Consider the following 23,420-nt stretch of genomic DNA (forward strand, 5'->3'; position numbering starts at 1 on the left):
AGACAGAAATCTAATTAACTGTAAAAGTGATGAATAGCAAAATCTGCCTTAACTTAAAAAGAGGCTTTTACATAATTAAAACAGTTATTACATGCGTTTTTGTAGGTGGTTTGAAAACAGGTTATTGAATCTGTAGCTATGTTGAAAATACACGTGTTTGCAATTTGTTATTTATTTCTAAAGATGTATTGCTTTATGAATTAATTAATTGTTTTTAATTGTCCAAGTCATGACTTGACTTGATAACAATTTTATCATGTCCTGAAAGATTCATTAATCGTAAGTAATTTCCCAAAATTCCTTAGGGGTTTGAAAACTGGTAATTCGGTGGTATATTTGTTATTACAAAATGTATGTTTCATAATCTGTGTTTATCTGTGTTTACCAATAACAGATCTGTTCTATTCTGTTCTGTTCTGTTAACAGAGTTTACCATGCATGTCCCAGATTGAAGTTGAAATGTCCAAGGAGTTTGAACCTAAATGCTTGGTGGTAAATTGTCTCATGGGATTGAAATGTCTTGATGTCGAAATGTCTTGTTAACATCTTAAATACAAGCTGTATAGATCTATAGAATACTTTCTCTTTTATGCTGTATTGTTTCTCTATCTATCTTCCGTTAATGTCAAACTCCTCACGGGGACGTAGACATTTGGCGCGTCAAACCACAAAGAACATTAAAAGACTGAACTGTAAAAAGTTAGTTAAAAGCAAGGAAAAAAGTAAAAGTTTAAAAGCAGCTATCAATCAGTTTAAGGTGAGACATGATCAATACAGCAAATGGCTGCATTGAACTGCTCAGGGCTTGGGAGGTGGACAACAGCAGGAGGGAGATAATTCCAGTGATTCACTGTTCTGTAGAAGAAAGAAAACTTTGCGTAATCTGTAGTTGCCGTGATTATCTGGAAACTGAGGGAATGGAAGTGACTTGTTGGGTGAGTGAATAGAACTAAAAAGCCTTTTTGGGGTATGGCAACTAATTCATGGTGGATTTTGTACATAAGGGAAAGTCTACTATCAATACGTCTGAGGTCAAGGCGGCGAAGTTTGAGGGATTGTAACATGTCTTTTACTCTGGAGGTTTGACGGTAGTCAGCCTTAATCCAGCGAGCTGTCCGTCTCTTGGCAGCATCTATCTGGTTTATGAGGGTTTGGGTATAGGGTGACCACACTTCAGAGCCATATTCCAGCTGGAGTCTATCGAGCTTCTGGTAAGCCATGGACTTAATGGGTTCAGATTTGACCTTGATGTTTCTGTGCAGAAACTCTAACGTTTGATTTTCTTTCTTGGTTGACCTATTGATGTGGGCGTCTCATGAAAGATTATTTTATATATCCACGCCAAGGTATTTAGCTGAGGTGACTGATTCGAGTTGGACTCCATGGAGGTAGTACTGGGTGGGAATAGGATGTTTCCTTCTTGTGACGTAGATAGTTTGACATGTGGAGGGGTTAAATTCCATATCCCACTCCAACTCCCATTTTTCTAACGTTTTGAGGTCATTTTGGACGGTAACTGATTCATTTGCAGATGACAGTGTGAGATAGACTGCTGTATCATCTGCAAAGAGACGGACTTTGGAGTCATTTATATAAGTAAAAAGAGCCGGGGACAGGGATGGCATTGGAACTGGTGCCATTCAGGACAACTGATTGGATACGGTTATCAAGGAAACCTTTAATCCACTTGAGAATTTGACCTCTGACTCCATATTATAATTGTGCATTTTCAATAAGACTTTCTTATGGCTGACCTTATCGAAAACCTTAATGAAATCTAGTAGTATGAGATCAACTTGTTTCTTATCATAGACTGTGTTAACCAGGTCATTAACTAACATTTTTCACGAAACCCATGTTGTAGGTCGTAGAGGATACTGTGGCTGGTGAAATGTTTTACAATTGAAGAGAAAACAATGTGTTCCAATATTTTGCACAGAACACATGTTAGAGAAATAGGCCTATGTTTAGCGGGATTCGACCTTATCACCTTTTTTGTAAACAGGAGCAACATTAGCTGACGTCCGCTGGGATGGTTGGGATCCCTCATCAAGTGATTTCTGGAATAAAACTTTAAGATTTGGGCAAGTTCTTTATATAAAGATTTAAGTTTAAGATGGGTTTTAATTGACCGGCCTCTAGCCTTATGGGGCCTTAGGTTATTGAGAAGTTTCTCTATCCCATTTGAGCTTACACAAAGAGCTATAAAAATAAATAGATTGGCAACTTGAAAGGCATATAGAGCAAATCTCGCCAACCTCCCGTGACAAAAAAACGAGATCTCGTTTACCGGAAGTGGCGCTTTCTCCACGCGCCATTTTGTATGCGAAAGCAATTATTCACCGGTAAAATAATTATCGCCGTATGACCACGCTTCTTTCGATGGCAAAAAAAAACGTGTACTTCGTGTCTTAAGACCATTTCACATTAAACTAATTTTGTTTTAGAAGCTACCATGTATTTTAAATGTAGTTATAAAGGTACACATTGTAACTCCATGCTCGCCGATGTTTGTTTTTAGTAAGATAACGCCGAATCACGCTCTGACACGAGCTCATGCGAGATTACAGCCAGTTGCCATTCTGAGTATTTTATATTTCTTTGGCTTACATTGATATAGATATAGATCTGTCATGCCAGGGTTAGGGCTCGGGATGAAATTACCATTTTGATTAACAGACATGTCTTGCAGTTTCATTTTACAGAGTGAGGAAAGTCTCAGGGGAGATTTGGACTGTTCAAAGACGAGCTGAAAGTGCTTGTTTAGTACTGTGGCATTTCTCTTTCTCAGATGCGCGTCAAAATATATATCAAAATCTATCTCTTTCTACTTTTTATGTTGATAATGTTTACCTTTGTTAAAGGTAAAGGTAAATTTTATTTACAGTCGCTTTGTGAAACAATGAACATAAGCTCTGTAGAGAGCAGTTAAAACCAATTATATCTTAACCCCATCAATTCGTGACAAAGTGCCTTGCCCAAGGACACACCGCAGTGGGAGTAGCCAGGAATCGAACCCGGGGCCTTCTCGACCAGTGCGAGCTCATAAGGGCTTATGTTTATTTGTTGTTGTCTTGCCGACTCAAAATCTTAGCTTATCTTATATAGATCTATAGGTGTCCTTTTTTGAAGAAAAAATATCTCGCTACTTTCAACATCTTATTTAGCAGTTTAAGACCTAAATAATTTTCGTCCAAATTCGTTCTTCAAATGCGAAAGCGAGGTTGAAAGGAAAATGGCCAATTATCGACAGAAATTGTGTTTGTACGATTAATTCCCCATCACCATGCTTTTGCAGGAGCCTGTACAGGTAAATTTAAGAGTGAGCCTTCATTATTTGTTACTAGTTATGAGAAAGTTGCATGGGCATATTGATTATCGTGGGAATTGAGACATAAATTTGAAACTTGTTTTGTTTTGACTCGCCCAAACGGCGGAAAACACGAAATTTTTTTAGGTTGTGAATGCAAGTTAACATATTCAAGAGGAAATCAAAGTAATTGGACGGTCAGATTGTTTTATAACAGGGATGAGAATTTTCAGCAGTTTTATGAGGCCCGGGACCATTTCTGAGATCGTGTAAATTCTAAGAAGAAAATTTGAAGAGGAGGGGAATGTTCTTGGCCGCTTGACGCTAGTGACATTTTCCTTCGCGGTAGCAGTATTGTACGTTAGTCAAGCACAACTTGTTACGTTTAGAATTGTTTCCCTTTGTGCAGGTGCACTTCTTTTAACCGAGTCATTGATGAAAACTACAATGTTGTAAACCAGTCAAAGATTTTTATGGACTTGAAAATTATCAACAACACTTTCGCTTGTCGACCATGTGAAAAACAAATAAACAATCCGCAAAGATGTCGTTCAAAACATTGATTAAGTATGACGAAGTCAAAAGTGGTTAAAACAAATTTGCATGAGCTTGGATGGAAAGAGAAATTGATGTTGTTGTCATTTACTGTTGTGAACAATGGAATTTGGATTGGAAAAAAGTTCAAACTGTCATACTATTCATAATTTTAACATGTCCAAAACATTGTGGAATGATACTTATTTCACTTGGGTATTGATTACATTTTACTCGGACTTTATCATAGACTCCCTGTGTAAAATCTCAAACTTTTAACTAAAATAAAGCTATTAAATCGATATGATATTTCAATGAAACTTCAAAGTTTTGTCGTTTGTAGCATCATCTGGGACATGAGCAGTGAAAAATCTTAATTTGATTTCTAAAATGCTGTGATATTTGTTTCTAAAGTCACTATATGTTCATTGTAAATATACTTTGTTATACCCAAGTGGAAACTGGCAGGTACTTGAAAATGCAGCTCTCTGATTGGTCAGTTAGAACCCCTAATGTACTGTGATGTCATGATAAAGTTATGAATATCAGTAAGATTGACATACCTGGCAAAGCTCATTGAGTCATTGTGAGATAGCTTAATTGCCTATGGTGAAAGAGGTGTAAATGCAATAAATGAGCATTGTATAACATCAAAGAAGCATGCTGAAAGGGTGAATGCAAAGTGCACAAATTACTCTCTGAACTACCTGCTGCAAAGTCAACAAATTTCCCAGTCTCTATCAACGAGTGTACCGGCCTCTTCTGCAAAAAATAAATTGAATATTTTCTTTTTAAAGGCAGGATTGTAGATGTCAAGCGAAGCATTCCAATGTTGGCAAAAAGCCGGTCAATATGAGTATTGACCGGGCCAGCGGTCAATACTGGTTAAAACCGGTCAATACTGGTCAATACCGGTCAATACTGGTCGATTCAATACTTTGGTCACTCTTGGGTGTTCAATACTGGTTTATTCAACACTTTTACATAATGCACATTAACAGATTAGAACAAGCTGTAACAGTAATGTAAAAATTATAAAGCAATCTGAATAATATAAAATTTTGTTTGTTAAAAAGTATAGTGAATTGATGGTCAATACTGGTCGATTCAGTTTTGATCCTTATTTGGCAATGTGTTCTGGTCAGGCTCAGTTCTGGACAATATACTTAGACTGGTCAGTGGTCAATACTAGTTTATTAAATGCTTTTATCACTTTAAAGTATAGCCTTTATTTTGAATTAATTAAAAAATTATTACTATAAATTACACTCATTGAAATGGACAGTACTGGTCATTTCAAATTTTGGTCCTACACAGTATCCCTGATCAACACATATTGTGGTCAATACTGGTCATTTGAATACTTTGAATTGCATAACTAATTTTTTTTAGATAAAGTTACCATGTTCAAGCACCTCATTGATACAGTGGGATTATTGATCATGACAGCTAATAAGTGACTAGATAGACAGGCCTGCAACATATAATCTGTTGTATATTGTAAGACATGGTGTTAATTAGGCAATGTGACACTTGCTATCAAAACACAATTAAACCACTTCAATGAAAGGGTCCAGTTGTAGGCAGCAATTTTTCATTGAATTAAATACCAGTAAAAATAATTAGATTTATCACTTGTGAATCAAACACTTGACTGCTACAGTTTATGAAATACTTTCTACAAATGAAGTTCAGTTAAATTAGCAATATGATGACCAGTATCAACCAGTGCTGACAAATTGACCACTTCTGACTAATTTGGGAGTATTAATTTGGTTGCTTGAACTAAATATAATGCATGCAAATACCTTCATCAAGCCCCAAATACTCCTAACAGTCATTATTTAAATTGTTCATAAACTCAGTATTGACTAACTGACCAGTATTGACCAATCGACCAGTAGTGACCGGTATTGACCACTTCAGGGAGTATTGACCGGGGCGGTTTTAACCGGTTAAAACCGCTGGTTAAAACCGGGGGTGGTTTTAACCGCCCAACATTGAAGCATTCTAGTGCAGGGTTGTCAATAAGTTTTTGTTGAACAGGCTAAAATAGAAAAGTAGGCGGCCAGCTAGGGGGGTGGGGGGGCATGCTCCCCCGGAAAATTTTGAAAATCAGCGCTTAATTTCCTGCATTCTGGGGCATTTTGAAAGCATTTAAGAACATCTTTTCCACTGCATTTTAAAATACAGTATACCCTTATTTTCACATTTTTATGAGCTCACCTGGTTAATTTGGAGATAATAATAATAGTGAGTTTACATGTTCATGAATGCATTTTTCAAGTCTTGAAATGCTAATATCTAACTTGTCACCACACTTCAACTCTTTGTTGTACTTCTTTGCAAAATCAAATAGTTATTGCACTCCTGTATATCTAAATTCAAAATTCTACTGAGAATTAAACCTGTACTCGTATTTCTTTTGTGGGGAACAAGATTCACCAGATGAATTTTTACAATTTGGCATGACAAAAAATGTCACTGTTAGAACCATCAAAACAATGTACAGAGTTAGAAATAATACAAGTTTAGGCATAGAAAATCTACTGTTTGATTCTCATCCTCACCTATCCGTATCCAAAACCTTGATTTTTTTATTGATCAAAATCCAGATATCCAAAATTGTATGTCCAGATACTGTTACACTTTCGTAGACATTGACCAAATCTCCACTTCAAAGGATGTGTTGGACAAATTATGATGGTGCAAAGACAGTTTAACAGCATTTGACAGTATCTGATTAAAAAATTTACCTTGACATTTCCTCTTACTTAAAATGATTTAAGAGAAATATTTATCAAAAATCGGCCGGCTGATACCGCCACAATTACTGTACTTCCGATTTCAAAAACTTACAGAAAAAGGTAAAAGCTAATATATTTTCTGATGTAAATTTGATTGTGATTAATAATTTTTTATAGAAATTTTTAAAAATATCTGTCTCAGTTGTCACCACATTAAAATCAACACCTGGCTTTGTTATAAACAGCACTTCACATGGGTAAATAGGTGTGAAAATATAGTTATAAGCAATGTTGGATTATTAAATATAAAGGAGCTTGTGGATAATTTCTTTGCTTTGTTTTTTGTTGTCTTTTCTTTTAAATCAGGACCGTCGTTCATGATTTCAAAATTCTTGGAAATTATCGCGGATGTCCCATCACTCTTTCTTCCGAAGTTTTTGCTATGATAACTGATGAATATTTTTTCATGTATATCTCTAATATTAATTCAGTCCGTGAAACTTGATTTTCATCGCTTTGACATTAGCTTGGATTTCGTCAGTTATGACGTACGTATATCATCTTTTGTAAAGGCGGAGCTTAAATAGTTTTGCCGATAAAATACGTCACGCGTTCTACATCCAAAGCTGTCCTTGGTTTGTCGCGTGTTTTAACTCAAGTCAAAGATCGACAGGCACATGGCAGTGTATGAAATACACCTCGGCAATTAAGATTCATTGAACATCGCCCGTGATGACACGCTGTGTATTAATTATGAACGGAAACAACTGCGGGTAATATCGATTTTCATGACAGAATCGTGAAAAAAAAACTTTAAAAATACTATGGTGGGCGGGTTAAGGTTTTTAGGCCCGATTTTTTTTTTTCTTATTGACAACCCTGCTAGTAGTGTGTTGAAAAGTCCTGAAACACTTCTGTAAAACCGTATGCAGTCTCTGAATCCCTGGCGCAAAATTTTCAGAGATTTTTTACTGAAAGCCATTTTCATCCCTGTTTATATAATTTTTTTGATGGACAATGTAAACAATGGAGGATAAATCACAATACACAGTCATGTAAAGTTACTGATTTTTATGCGGTAAACGTTAATCATGACACACAGACAGAAACTGTTTCTAAACAGTAGTAGTAGTAAAAGCTAAGTTAGTCAGCTATCTGCATGTAGAAGTTGCATGTTAAGATAATTACATTGCATTTAACCAACATATAACCATTTTGATAAAAGCTTTAAGATCAATAAGATGTAATTTTAGGAATGATCCTGCAAAAATCACTAAGTATATGTTATAACACAATAATAGAACAAACAAAAATTTTTGTGTTTCAGGCTGCTGTATGGGATGCCTTGAACCATTATGACTATAAAGATGCCACTTTCCTTGCAGAGAGACTGTGCGCTGAAGGTAAGTCATTCCTAATTAAGGGTGACCCCATGTATTTGGTATTTTGTTCTTACCTTCGTTCTTGTCTGGTGAATGAATCATGTTTGTACCTGTATTGAAGCATGGCAAATCTACTTATCTGCTCGTAAATATGAGTAGTAATCTGCTGTGCAAATGGAATGTAATGGACAAGTGTGTTGTTTGTTTGTTTTTACCCAAAATACAGGAGCCACAGGAAAGTTGGACCATTGTCATTGATCAAAACAGAAGTTGATTTTATTGTTTTATAATTGGTGCATTAATATGAGGAATACAGTTAAAAAGGTATTTTTTCTTTTGTGAAATGCAAGACAAATCCAAATTCTAGCAGGACTTGTGAAAATCCTAAGAATTAGTCATGCATGACAACTTGCTTTCAAATAATTTGTTGAGCCCTATATGACATAATAAATATATATAATAAAATTTGGAGAAAAAAGAGCATAGTTCTGTATAAAAAAGATTGCCGGTCAGTGCCCTGCCCCAGTATCAGACCTAAGAAGCTATTATTTGTGTGGCATATGGTGTTAGCAGCTTGATCTGGAGTTGTTTGTTTGAATTCTGGTGAGGCTTCAACCAAAATTAATGTCATAGACACCTATGCTAGATTTTTTTTAGAATACAGACTCAAGCACCATTCCGATAAGGTCCCATGACGATGGACCAAAAAAGAATGGAAGTGTTAAAAAAGATGTTATGACAGTGTAATCTATATATATATAGTTAAGATGAAACACAAATGTGATATGTCTGTATGATAGAATAACTTAAAGATACTCTAAGTTACTCTGATGTCTTGTGACTCTTGTTTTACCAAATACAACCATCCATTTGTCTAGGAATGTTATATTTTGTATTTCAGTTGTAAGTGATGAGACGTTGTATTTATTGGCCACATGTTATTTCCGATCTGGAAAGCCACGACAGACATTCGCTCTGTTACAGAAGAGGGGCTATCATTCTCCCGAACTTAAATTTCTGTATGCTAGGTGCTGTATGGATGTTGGAAAGTAAGTTGTTTTTTTTTTGTCAAATTCGAAGCTACCTTTAATATCTTGAATCGGTTGTTAATGCTAAATAATAAAACTGAAAGTAACGTATAGTTAGTGCTTTCAGTTAAACACTTTAAATGGTATGCTTGCTAAGCTCCAAATACAGTCAGTCTCTGTTAACTCGAACTCAGTTTGAGAGAAGGGTGGTGTACGAGTTATCCGAGTTCGAGTTTGACTGTACTGACTGGTTCAAAGATTAAGGACTGTTCATTTTATATTGATCTAAAATACTATGGAACTAATTTTTGTTAATATCTGATATTGTCAAATCTACTGTAAAAGCACATATTTTCACTGGGTCAAAATTTCGCGAATTTGAAATATTTCAAGTATGTTCACGAAATTGTAAAATAATTAATCTGCTTGTTTTGGCTTTTAATAAGTCAGATGTACATAAAACTTTAAACAACATAAAGCATTAGCTAAAGTAGTGTTATTTCTAGAGCGACGCTGTGGGGCGCCCCGCCCTGCCCTTTTTAATTGCCGCCACGCTGCCCTTATAATGTGCCCTCCTGCCTTTGATCTTCTGCTAAATCCCGCCCTTTATCGTGTAGACATGCCTCGCTGATATTTTGATCAGCAAATTACGTCACGGCGAGTGCACACAGGTAATGAGAATCAATGAGGTGTTATGATTAATTGATAAAGTATTGATTATGACTTTTTTGTGTACTGTCAAAAAAGCGCCAATTAATAAATTATCAGTAAGCGGCCAGCTGATTACCGAGCACGTAAAAAGCGCCCTTTAAAATTTCTTCATGCAAGCTTTAAATTAAACCATTGTTTAGTATAATAAGAATATATCTTTGCAGTCTAATCCTACCTTCATCTTTACTAGAAAATCCACAAATTTTAATGAATTTCGAAAGCAAAAATAAGTTAAAGATATCCGTTCACAATTCTGATTACACCCGATGTCGTATGCAAACAACAACAACAACATGCAAATTTTCAATTATTCCGTCAAAAAAGCTGAATATCACTGTTTTTTTTTTATGATAAGTATCATCATAATTTGAGGAATTATCTCTGGTTTACCTTAGTGAGTCAAGTAAACTTAACAAAAACCACTTTCACATGTCATTCCGAAAGTGTACCAGTATCCGGATAGTACATTTTGGATACATTTTTTACAAACTTTTATAGCACTTTTCTGTTAATGAAATATTGATGAAAGACCTAATTAATATGACATAAATTTTGATACATATTAGTTTACAATGTGACCTGAAACTGACCTTTTTATTATGCTGTAACATGATCTTGGCTTCAAGCTTATTAGACACATATAACATATAAAAACCCTCCACTATATCATAATTATCCATATGAATAAGTTGACATCCTTGGTAACATTTTTTGAAAAAAAAGCTTCAATGAATGGTTTGAAAAAAAATATAAAGTAATGTTAAACCCTTTGTAAACTCTGTTACTGCTTTTGGGAACATATCTTTTACCACTTTACTCTGTGATTTAAAAGTATGTGCTCAAAAATCATAAGTGTAATAAATACAAAACTATAAACATCTAGAAATGTTACTACTGCTGCGGTAACTTTCCAGTTTAAAACGGCACTATGCCCCTTTTTGGCAGCACCCTGCCCCTTTTTAGACAGCACCCTGCCCTTTTTGAGCTCTAGAAATAACACTATAAAGACTGTCTACTGTAAATATCATCCATTATAGAAATGTAGCAGGGCAAGAGTTGTACATCTGTACAATGAAGCAGATCTGAGACTCTGCTTAAGTTCTTTAAATTTTGTTCATGGATTAAACACATTCTTTGCTATTTCCATTTTAAATGTCTGGCCATTCCATAACTTGAACAGAAAGTAATGTGTGATTATTCGAGGTAACAGTCAGCTTTGATTCTGTTGTATTTAGTTTGTTAAAATGATAGTAAAAATTGAACTTGAAGTATTTCGTTTGTAGGTGTGCAGATGCAGAGTTAGTTCTAGCAGGAAATATTTTAACCAGACAAAAGACTATAGATGAGATAGAGAAAGAATTTGGGAATTTAGCTAGTCATGTATTTAATATACTTGGTGCTTTATATACACGAACTGAGCGTGCTCAGAAAGCAATAGAGTGTTATAAAAGAAGTTTGAAACTCAATCCATTGTTGTGGTCTTCATTTGAAGGATTGTGCCAATTAGGTGAGTTAAAATATTTTGCTTTTTTTAAAAAAAAAAATCATAAACAGTTCCAGTTAATATTTCAAGAATTATCTTGTATTTTGAATAGCAACTGTTGTTGATTTCATATTCAGATGCTTGTAGATTGTCTCATTTGAGCTTTTTACTGCATTACATTTTTGTATGAGATTGTCAGCCTCCGTAGCCTAGTGGAATGTGTCTGCTTAGAGTGCAGGAGGTTGTGGGTAAGCTCCCATTCAACAGATGGGTGCAGTAACTCCCTCCCTCAATTCTTATCATTATAAGTAGAACCTGCTTCTTTCTTCTCTGATATCCTCGTGGTAATAGATACCATCAGGAATAAGATGTTCACAGTGAATACTGTAAGACCATTTTAAAGATGAAGATCTTTGATTATACACCTAAAATAAACTCTTGAGAATATTGCAAGTTACCTTTAGCATGCTTGTGACAAGTGATTTTGCCTTTGTGACCAGTGCAAACCATGATCAGCCCACATGTCCATGCAGTCCGTTCATGGTCTGCACTGTTCACTATTTAGTCTGTAAATTATCAGTGAGCACCACCTTGAAAAATGAATGGTACTGCCCTTCGAATAATGAACGGTACTGCCCAAATTGAATGATAGACCAGTCCCTTTTAGAAATTTAGCAGGGTAAATGTTAAAAGAATTAAGTGGTAATAGAGAAATTAAAGATACATCTATAAACATATTAGATATTATTTCTGTAAACATATTATAAACTGTTATGCACTGAGATTTGTCATTATCCAATACCAGTAAACTCTTGCAGCATTGTATCTATATTTTTGTCTGTAGGTGAGAAAGTAGATCCTACCAATGTCTTTCCCGTGCCCACTCAGGCATGTACTAACATGGTGATACAGAATACAAAACTGGCTCACACTGTGCAGAATACACCACCAATTATAGTCTCAGAGGTGCTTACACCTGTAGCCGAGGCACCTTCACCACAACCTCAGTCCCAACACCTCAATATTTGTACACCGCAAAATATACAAAACATGAAGGTATGTAAGTTTTGTTCATGGTTTAGGTTTAAGAAAAAATATATATTCCGAAAAGTTATTTTATCATTGAATAAAATCATTATTGGTAGTTCAGATGCTCTCATGTTATAATAATAAGCATCTGAATGAAAAACAGTGGTTTTATATGAGAGGAAATCACTACTTTGTTCATATTTTTTCTCTTAAGGCAACCAATTTTCAATTCTAACACAATATCAAGAACTGCTGTCTACATCCGATACACCAGACATTTGACTGTGTCATATTTATTGTCTGCATACCTCATGAAATTTGACGCTATGACATTTGACTCTATATGCAATGAACTGTTACATACAAACAGTTTTTTTTGCATAATAGTGTCATATTTTTCAGCCTTGTTAGTCCAGTAGGAAACAATTCAAATTGTGTTAGAATTTTAGTTCATTGTGTCAAAACCCTGTTTGATATTGTTTTCAAATTTAATTTAATATGTTACTGAAAGCAAACTTAATAGAGGTGTTATGATAGATGAAACTGTAGTTGGATTGCGATTGATGGTGAAAGATATGTCCTTACTGTTGTTGAGACTCCTTTGAAACAGATTGTTCTGATAGTTTACACAGAAAAAAGTTTTCAACCAGTTTCCCAAAATATTTTCCTGTACTGTCTTTAAATTGTGTCTTTTTACATTTGTCACATACAAAAATTATGGTGCAGCAGAACACACGCACTGTTAATTCCTTCAACCTAGCGCCTGTTAATTGTCAAATGTGCATGTAAGTACTGGAAATGGTCATCACAATACAAATAGAACATGTAATCTTCGTGCCAGCATCTCTGCAGTGGTAATATCATATGCATTGCGTAAGGTTTACATCACCACTCTGGCATTTATTTTTCATTCTGTATCTGTCCATAGTACTCAGAATCTGTGGGAATTGTCTGTTTTCAACATTAGAACGATTCACATGGTATAATGCAGACTTTACAGAAAAAAGTATCCCAATGCCCACGCATGGTTTATTTTAAGGTTGTACATTATGTTGTTAAATGATTTCTATAGATGTGCAAAAAGAATAACCAGTTGTGTTGAACTGAAATATAAAGTGTAAGCAGCATATCCTTTGTTCACAAATTAATGTGATTCTTCTGCTATAATAGGAACTGTATAGGTCTTTATCCCATCTGAAATTTCTTTCATATCATACAGTTCCCTCAAAAATCATCTTTTCATTAGGTATTTTCCATTGTCTTTGCCCAGATAACAACTTACCAAGTGATTTTTCTTCAAAAATCATAGACAAGGGTTCTTTCTCTCTTAGTAAAGAAAACCTTATTTATATGCCCCCAGCATCTACTGATGCGGAAGGCATATAGTGATTGTTCTGTCCATCTCTTCGTTCGTTCGTCCGTATGTACGAGGTTACCCAAATGGGACTATTTCGTCTAGCGTCAGTACCCCTTACTAGAATGACTTGATACTAATACAGATGTAAACTGTGACCATTCCTCATCTTCAAACATCACCTGACCTCAGTTTGACCTTGACCTAGTTTTGGACTTAGGTGCAAAATCTATCGACAAGGATGTCACTGGGGGCATCAAGCGTTTATTGAATGCAGCTTCTTGTTTAGATATCCTGTGATGAAAGTCTTCTGCTGCAGTGCCTTAAAATACAATGTATTTATAATTAAACATGAGTGAGAGATTAAAATCTTGTGTTTAATCAAGTTAAAACAAAATGATACAAATTAGCAAGTAGCATGTGTTGTAAACAAATTAGCAAATAGCATGTGTTGTAATTGCAATTGTAAATGAAATACTTGATTTTTCCGATGTTCAGCTTATGAAAACCCCAGACCCAAGTCAGTTAGAGAGTAGTCAGCACACACCAGAGAATTGTCGAGGTAATATACATGAACAAGTTATGGGCAGTATAACACAGGCTCCGAGAACAACAAGGAAGATCACAAAGACTCCTCAGACAGAGAACAGACTGAGAGAATGTTTGATACTGGGACAGTATTCACCAAGGTATTCTCTTCATTTCCCTTTAATCCGTTCCTTTATAAGATACTGTTTCATATGCGTATGTACTTTGCATTTAAGGAATAACTGTTACATGTATATTTACTCTTGTAAAAATACCGTTTTAAACATATATGTACAATGTATAAAATACTGTTTTACTTGTGTATGTAGTCTCAGTATAAAACAAGTGTTTTCCAGGTATATGTACTTCATGAATTAAATGCTATTTTACAACTTACTACTGTATACTATAAGATACTGTTTCATACGTATATGTACTGTTGTGTATGAAATAATGTTTTACTCGGTGTGAGTAAATCAAGGCAAATTTTATATGTTGCATTAAGCACATATTAAAGCCAGTAGCGTCCTTTTTTTCCGATATTCTGTATAATTCAGTTTTCACAAATTTTCATTCTGTCAATATGGATTAAAAGTTGGTTGAAAACTGTATTTCATGCAGTGTTTTCATAAGTTGACAACTTTGTTGTTTTATGAGTACATTTCTAGAGATCTTATGCTAAAGTTTAACTTACTTAGGTATATGTAAAACTTTCGTTAACATTATCAAATGCATTTCAACATTTATAGTAGTTTCTAGACTTGAATCTTTTCCAGAAAAGTTATTAGAAAATACCTGTTCGGTTTAATTCAATGTTTTGTTCAATGTAGTTGTAGTTACTGCAGTACTTATACATTATATTTGAATTTATTTCAGTTTTGGTATATTACCTATAAATACACCAAGTCCCGAGAGTTTACCTCCAGCACAGAGCCTTACAGCAAATTTTATAACCCCGTCTCCGGCTGCTCTGCATGAGTCCAGTAATGAATCAAAAGCTCCTAGAAAGGTAAATCTTCATTTTACATTGACACATATTATGCTTTTGTTGGTGGTGATTGTCAAACTGACACAATTATAGGTTAGCTACTTTCCAGCTTTTGACCCAAGGTCATGTGAATTATTTCATGCCCAAGCTGATGCTTGGATAGAAACACCGACTTTCAGTTAGCTATCTGGATGGCTTTCTCACATGAAAAAAATTCTACTTTGATGCCACAGCTTTGAAGGGCAAGTGATTTGAAGTCTGCAACTGTAAACACTCAGCCACAGAGGCCCCTCCATGACCCAGCTGAAGCAGTAGATTCAAGGAATGTTTTATCATTTGAGCAAATTGTAAAAGGATATATAATGGTGTTCATTTCTATAAATTGACTCCAAGTCATATATGCCTATGTTTATTTAACTGGTTATAAGTTACTATTGAGATACGCCTCAAATTTCTTGACCACGAATGTTAAAACGTGTTTGTCCTTCAGCAGAACTGTTGGTAGTGATAACAACACGCTGAAAATTAATTTCAAGCATGTAAAGGTGTTTTATTTTGATACATGTATGTTTGATATAAAAGTGATCACTTCTAAGTGTAGGGCTGTCATTGATTGGGTCTTAGGCGTATCGACGATACCGATATATCAGAAGACAAATATCGACGATACATCGATATATTGATTATTAAGTGAGATTAACGACCTATTTGTTCATATGCATACAATATACCTTCCTGTAAATGCTATTTTAAGTTTTATTGCCCACTTTCCATATTTCTGTTTGATTGTGTTGTATTTGCATTTATGAAATAAAAGAAATACATAAAAATTAATAACATCTTTCATTTTTATTTCCTTTATACTCCTTTTTTGCATTTATCCAAATTTACAACTTTGTGAACTTTAGTTGTTTTTTAGGGTCTAAGTGTTTATTTTGGTAGTTTTTTTCTCTCTGTAAAATATCGATTTTTGAAAATGGGAATCGATAATGGATCGACAAAAAAATATCGTTGATACATCGATATCGTTTCTATCGATGACAGCCCTATCTAAGTGAAGTTGTCACTAAACATGTTCTCACAATGGCCTAGTGATAAATCAGTGAATCACCTTATTTTGTCGTTGCATGTGGCCAGAGGCCTGTATTACAGACCTCATCTGTTTGTTGTCTATTTGTGAAGACTTATGTAAATTTATACTATATTCTTCAGCCGATTACAAGAAGAGCGAACCAGAATCAAACACTGATGCCAAAACCTCCAACCTTTAACCAGACTGGAAACACACAGGAGAATAATAGCAATATCAAGTAAGAGCCATTGAACTATACTGACAGGCATATTTATTTATGTAAGCAACAACGTAAAATGGTAATAATTGTCCAAATGGTTTTCTGTTTATCCAAGTGTCATACTTTGCCTCAATTTCTGTGTTGATGGCAGAAGGTTTAACATTGATAGAGGTAAAACTGGACATACAATCTTTGCACCATTTCTTATCTTAATGGACCTGCTATGTTTTAACTGCACAGATTTTAAAGCTACATGGTAATATCAATGATGGTTGTAGTGTTATTAATTTGTACATGTACCATTATGTTAATTGGTTAGCAGAGAATACAACTTGTAACAGATTTCTTTCAAATGTTGTAATTCATTATATTGGTCATCAGATTTGTTAAATGGCTGACATTGCCCTCTTGTTTAAGCTAAACAAATGATTCATAAACAGTTTTCATCATAAAGTTAATTTATATGAAATCTACTTTCAGAAATTTACATACTGTATACTCAATAAGAGGAATAGTGCCATTTTAGTATGTGTGTTACCTTAGTAACAAAAGGATATTTTTATAATTTCAGCACTCAAAATAACCCACCAAATGTACGGAGAAGCTCAAGGTTGTTTAGTCATAATTCCAGTTCTGTCAAGGTATGTGCCACAACAGAAACATGCTCTGGCATTCACCTCTTTAGCCATTTGCTGTAATTTCGTGAAAATGGCCCAAGCTTTCTTCATGTGGATCTTAGAATTAGGCAATTTTCTTAAATGAAGTTATGTAAAGTTTGCACAGAAATTTGCTTCAAACTATTTCAAGCTAGTCTGTCCCTTGATCTTGAACATTTACCCCCCGGTCTTTTTCAAGACCCTAGAGGGTTGAGTTTTATCTGACTGCACAGTGTTTATAACCCGTTCGCTGCTTCTCTTTCATGTTTAACATGTATATATGTTCAGTTTACAATCAGTTTTGAACTGGCATTAAACCCAGGAATACTAATGACTATTGTGTAACTGAAATACTTGAGAAAACAGAACACATGAAGCAACCAAATAAGAAATGCAAGTATATGGACTGATAAAAAAGGAAGAAAAGATGTTTATGTTGTAATACAGTTGAAGAACAACACTAATCAACAAACAGACCCATTCTTTTTCTGTAGAATATTGTAGTAAAGTATATTCATGTCCGTGGCTGAGTGGTTAAGGTAGCTGACTTGGAACTGGAGCCCCCTCGACTGTGTTGGTTCAGAACCTTGCATAGGGTGTAGAATTCTTTCATATAAGGAAGCCATCCAACTGGCTGTCACAAGGTTGGTGATTTACCTAGGACCTGGGGTCTTCATATATCAAAAGATCTAGAAAATTGCGAAATGACCTATAGTTGCGTCTTGTGACATTAAACACAACAAAAACCAAAATACAACATTAATTTTGTTCATTACAGGAAAATAACAAACAGCAAACAAAACCACGCTTCACAAGTCCTAAGGCAGTAGGCAGGAAGTCAAAAACCCGAATAAGTAAATCAAAACAGGAAATATCAGATGTAAACAAAGGGGAGATAATTACGGACAGTAAACCAATAGTGGTTCCAGAGCCACAACCTCAGATCCAGTTAGTTCATATGCAACAACAGTCATTAGGTAAGTTGACCAGGTTTGGGTTTGAGTCCATATTTTGTAGCTACAGAGAATGACTATTTTACCTGTTTATTTATTTAATATGTGCAGTTGATGGGACACTTTGTGTTTAGACCTTTTTACTAGAGAGCAGGAGAATGTTTGAAAATTCATTAACATTATGCTAAATTGACATATGGATAGATATTTTCCACAAGTACAGATATGACATTGGATAAAGTATTCTATGGAGTCTGTAAACTATGAAAAAGGTTTTGCCAAGAAATACAGTTAATGCATTGTAAGAGGTCAAAGATAACTTCTATTAATGTCTTGTTACAGTCAGGTATTTGCATATGAATGAGTCATTAAGCTATGAAGTTAAAGGGTTCCAATCTGCTCTCCAGCATAGCATGTCAACATCAGTTACAACAATCCAGTCCTGTTTTTCCAGTTGTCAAGAAACAGTGCATGTTGCAGAGACAAATATGTAATACCCTAGCCTGAGTGCGAACTTATTATAACATTTTATAATATAAATAAAAAACAAGAAACAATAAGATTTGTGCTCGGCCGTCGGTAGGCATAAACACCAAGAGTACTGTACTGATAAAAATCAGTGAAAGAGGTGTACTGGTTTAGAGCATGATTTCTTTGTTTCAGCTGGAATACTAACATTGCTCCAAGCCATAGGTAAAGCATATCAGGCATTGTCAGAATACAGCTGCCGTAAAGCGATAGAATTATACCAAGATCTGCCTCAACATCAGATGAACACGGGCTGGGTTCTATCTCAGATTGGCAGAGCTCATTTTGAACTACAAGAATATCATGAAGTAAGTGACCCAGGATGATGCTTTGTTCAGTTACATATGGTTGTATATAAAAGCTAAAGAAGACCTTTTCTTGTTAGTTATTTCGAAATAAAATATTAAAGATCTGTAATTATACCCCCACAAACAAAATTTGAGGGGTATATGGGTCGCAGGAGTGAGTTTGTCTGTCTGTCGGTCCATTGGTTTTCATGCTTTCCGGACAATAACTCGTGAAAGGTTTGACAGATTTAAATAAGTTTTGGTACACTGGTGAAAAATCATAAAATACAGGTCAGGTTCGACTTTGAGGTCAGTAGGTCAAGGGTCAAGGTCACAGTGGCCTTGAATTTTTAAACAGTTTCCGGATGATAACTTGAGAATGCTTGGGCCTAGGATCACAAATGTTTATAGGGAGGGTGGTCATGACTAGCAGATGACCCCTATTGATTGAAAGATCAGAGGTCAAGGTCAGTGTCCCGGAACAGTTAAACAATTTCCAGAGGATAACTTGAGAAAGCTTAGGCCTAGGATCATGAAAGTTGATAGGAAGGTTGGTCATGACTAGCAGATGACACCTAATGATTTTGAGGTCAGTAGGTCAAAGGTCAAGGTCACAGTGACCCGCAACAGTTTAAACGTTTCTGGACGATAACTTGAGAACGATTGGGCCTATGATCACGAAACTTGATATGGAGGTTGATCATGACCAGGAGATGGCCCCTATTGATTTTGAGGTCCGACCTTTGACATTGGCTTACTTTTGTGACAAGGCCGTATTGTGGGGGTATAATTCGTCACTCCTGTGACAGCTTTAGTTTTAATATGGGCACTGGTTGTTCAGAACTGACCAAATTTAGACTTTCAAACTCCAAAAGTTTCCAGTTTAACTTGACTAAAACTTTTTTGGATTTCAGTATGTAGTTTTTTTCAGGCTTCTAAATTTTTGAAAAAAAAAATTCCAGATCAGTTTCATGAATAGCTTATATCCATGTGCTTTAAGAAAGAAAAGAAAGTTTTTTTGACAGTTTGTGTTAAATATGCTTGTAAATAAAAAAAGTTCTTTTATCACAGGTTGAAACACACCTGGGTTCTAAGAGGAATTTGAAAGTGATGTCACAGCTTCTATAACTACAATTGTTTCATGAAGATTGTGTTTTCTATGGTCAGACTTGTCTTTTTTCAGGCAGAGAAAACTTTTAGAGAAATTTTACGCAATGAGCCGTACCATATAGAAGGGATGGAAATATATAGTACAACATTGTGGCATTTACAGAAGGAAGTCGAGTTATCCTACCTGGCACAAGAACTTACAGAAATGGATAAAAACTCACCTGAGGTAAACAAACTAGCAAATATATCAGTTCTAAATTTTATTTAAAAAAACATAGCATGAGTGTTGATATATCTCATTTAAAACTGAAGATAACACTGAAATCATGAAGTCCTTATGGATGGCTTCACATACGGAGTTTAAAAGTGCCAGTGAGGAAGATTGAGCTCCTGGTTATAATCACTGACTTCAAATCACTTGCCCCTCACTGTTTTGTGGGATGGAAACTTTTCTTGGGGTGTAGAATTCTTTTGTGTGAGAAAATATCATGTTTGCTTATGGAAGGTCTATGGGTCTGTCCAGGTGCCCACCAGTTCCTGAAATGCTTTGGGTTTGCGGGCAACGGGGGTCTTCCTCAGTCAAAAGCTGGAATGTCGCCGTATGACCTAAAATTGTGTCAGTGTTTTAAAGGCTTCTGGGGATATTTGTAGTTTTGTTTTAATTTGTGGTTTTCTTTTCAGGCATGTTGTGCAACAGGGAATTGTTTTAGTCTTCAAAGAGAACATGAAACTGCCATTAAATTTTTTAACCGAGCAATGCAGGTTGGTTTAATAGAATATACTGCCTAATGATAATAATTATATCAATGTTGTTAATTGTATTGGTGAAAGTGCTGGTATACAACATATATGTGTTATAATATACAGCAGAAACAGTCTTAAAGATATTAATTATCACACAAGTTAGTTCATATACTTATTCTTGCGGTATGAAACTTGTCCAAGTCATCTTCTTCAAAGAAAATATTTTGTCCATTAATAGTCATTTCAAAGTGAGTCGTTATGAAATACTATTTTCATTTAACATTTTGGTTTTTAAACCTGCCTGTCAAAAGGTGAATGTAATATCAGAAATGATATATAAATAGAATTTTGATTGTAAAAACTCATAAAGAATATGATGGTCACCTTAGTGCGAAAAGTGGGTAACTGCATTGAACTTGGGAATCACATATTAAGCTCTTTTGCACCGAAATGATGAATTATGTGTGTAATGTCTTGCTCCTGATATACAAGTTTTGATCTTCCATTTTAAATCAAACCTTAATGAGATGTAAGTATTATTTACAGCTTGTATAAATAGGAATTATTTTTGCAAATTTATGCTACAAAAAGTTTACCATTTGTAATGAAGATGTTCTCTTTGTTTACAGATAAATCCTTTCTTTGCATATTCTTACACCTTACTTGGTCATGAGTTTGTGTATACTGAGGAGCTAGATAACGCCATGGCATGTTTCCGGAGTGCCATTAGAGTTAGTCCAAGACATTATAACGCATGGTGAGTTATCTTACTACAGTACATCTTGCATTAAGTGATCACCTAGGGGACTAGCAAAAAGTGATTAAACTTGTAAATTAATACAACATAGTTTTTAGCTCGACTATTCGAAGAATAGTCTAGCTATTCTACTCACCCTGGCGTCGGCGTCGGCGTCACACCTTGGTTAAGTTTTTGCATGCAAGTACATACAGCCATCAATTAAAGGCATATAGCTTTGAAACTTATTTTTTCTTTTTCTAGGTCAATTACCAACCTCTCTGGGTCAAGTCCTATAACTCTGACATGTATTTTGAGCAAATTATGCCCCCTTTTGGTCTTAGAAAATTTTGGTTAAAGTTTTACATGCAAGTTACTATCTCCAAAACTAATGCAGATATTGATTTGAAACTTCACATGTGTCTTCGGGGTTATAAAACTAGTTGATAGCAGCAAGTCCCATAACTGTGACTTTCATTTTGGCCAAATTATGCCCCCTTTTGGACTTAGAAAATTCTGGTTAAAGTTTTGCGTGCAAGTACATACAGCTATTTTTAAAAGGCATATAGATTTGAAACTTATTTTTTCTTTTTCTAGATCAATTACCAACCTCAATGGATCAAGTCCCATAACTCTGACATGTATTTTGAGCAAATTATGCCCCCTTTTGGACTTTGAAAATTCTGGTTAAAGTTTTACATGCAAGTTACTATCTCCAAAACTAATGCAGATATTGATTTGAAACTTTACATGTGTCTTCGGGGTTATAAATCTAGTTGATAGCAGCAAGTCCCGTAACTCTGACCTTCATTTTGGCCAGATTATGTCCCCTTTTGGACTTAGCAAATTCTGGTTAAAGTTTTGCGTGCAAGTACATACAGCTATTACTAAAAGGCATATAGATTTGAAACTTATTTTTTCTTTTTCTAGATTAATGACTAACCTCAATGGATCAAGTCCCATAACTCTGGCATGTATTTTGGGCAAATTATGCCCCCTTTTGGACTTTGAAAATTCTGGTTAAAGTTTTACATGCAAGTTTCTATCTCCAAAACTAATACAGATATTGAATTGAAACTTCACATGTGCCTTCAGGGTTATAAAACTAGTTGATAGCAGCAAGTCCCATAACTGATATGCATTTTGGTCAAATTATTCCCCCTTTTGAACTTAAAACTCTTTTGATATTTAACCTTTTTGAGTAATATTTTCCTGCTTCTGGGACAATATTTCGAATAGTCGAGCTTGGCTGTCTTACGGACAGCTCTTGTTATTCTTGAACAGTACATAGAGGAACTGAAAAAGTTGTCTCTTAATGCATTTCTTGATAGACGTTTGTTTTTTTTTTTTGCGTAAATTTGACTATATAAAATATAATACTGTTATCTAAAGCTGTTTGAAGTCAACATACACTTGATAGCACTGTTAAGCAGATAACAAAGTAGCATTTATGTTTTTTAAAATACACTGCAGAATTTATGCACATAATTATGATCCTGTAATATGCTCAATAATCCACAGTTTTCACAATAGTTACAGAGTTTATATAAACATCCCACTTTTTACGGCCTCTTACCAGTCCATTCAGTAGACACTTAAGCTTCCAACCAGTAACTGGAAAATGCTTTTTACCTGCAGTAGCCAGTGTCCATAGGATAATTGTCTATGGTCATTAGCATAACTCTAAAATTTATAGGGGGTCAGTAGGTCAAAGATCATCAGAAACTTTCAAGACTGAAAATCGTTTCTAATCAATAACTAGAAAACATTTGGGTGATTACAGTGGTCAAACTTCACATGATTATTGTAGCCGGAGGTTGACCCAAAATGTTTTGAGAGTCAGTGGGTCAAAGTTCTATGTCACAGTGACCTTGAGCTTGAAAATGGGTTCTGCTCAATAACTGTAGAATTCTTAGGCCTAAAGCATTTAAACTACGTAGGAGTATTGCCTGTGGTCATTAGATGACCATGAATGTTTTTAGGGTCAAAGGTCTATGTCAGAGTGCTCTTGACCCTGAAA

General features: G+C 35.1%; 1 protein-coding gene across 1 annotated transcript in view; it reads left to right on the forward strand.

Moving 5' to 3' along the window:
• Positions 1–3,212: 3,212 nt before the first annotated feature.
• The window catches only part of LOC123531459 (cell division cycle protein 27 homolog), a 34,199-nt gene continuing 13,991 nt past the window's right edge, over positions 3,213–23,420 (forward strand). Inside the window, exons 1-14 of the mRNA XM_045312449.2 lie at positions 3,213–3,310; positions 7,919–7,994; positions 8,875–9,022; positions 10,996–11,219; positions 12,040–12,251; positions 14,077–14,267; positions 14,983–15,115; positions 16,307–16,404; positions 16,958–17,027; positions 17,821–18,019; positions 18,659–18,831; positions 19,994–20,146; positions 20,602–20,682; positions 21,294–21,421. Coding sequence (XP_045168384.2) covers positions 3,287–3,310; positions 7,919–7,994; positions 8,875–9,022; positions 10,996–11,219; positions 12,040–12,251; positions 14,077–14,267; positions 14,983–15,115; positions 16,307–16,404; positions 16,958–17,027; positions 17,821–18,019; positions 18,659–18,831; positions 19,994–20,146; positions 20,602–20,682; positions 21,294–21,421 — 1,910 coding nt within the window. The 5' untranslated portion in view covers positions 3,213–3,286. The remainder of the gene's footprint in view (positions 3,311–7,918; positions 7,995–8,874; positions 9,023–10,995; positions 11,220–12,039; positions 12,252–14,076; positions 14,268–14,982; positions 15,116–16,306; positions 16,405–16,957; positions 17,028–17,820; positions 18,020–18,658; positions 18,832–19,993; positions 20,147–20,601; positions 20,683–21,293; positions 21,422–23,420) is intronic.

The sequence above is a fragment of the Mercenaria mercenaria genome, chromosome 11 (assembly GCF_021730395.1).
Source record: "Mercenaria mercenaria strain notata chromosome 11, MADL_Memer_1, whole genome shotgun sequence".
Lineage (NCBI taxonomy): Eukaryota > Metazoa > Mollusca > Bivalvia > Venerida > Veneridae > Mercenaria > Mercenaria mercenaria.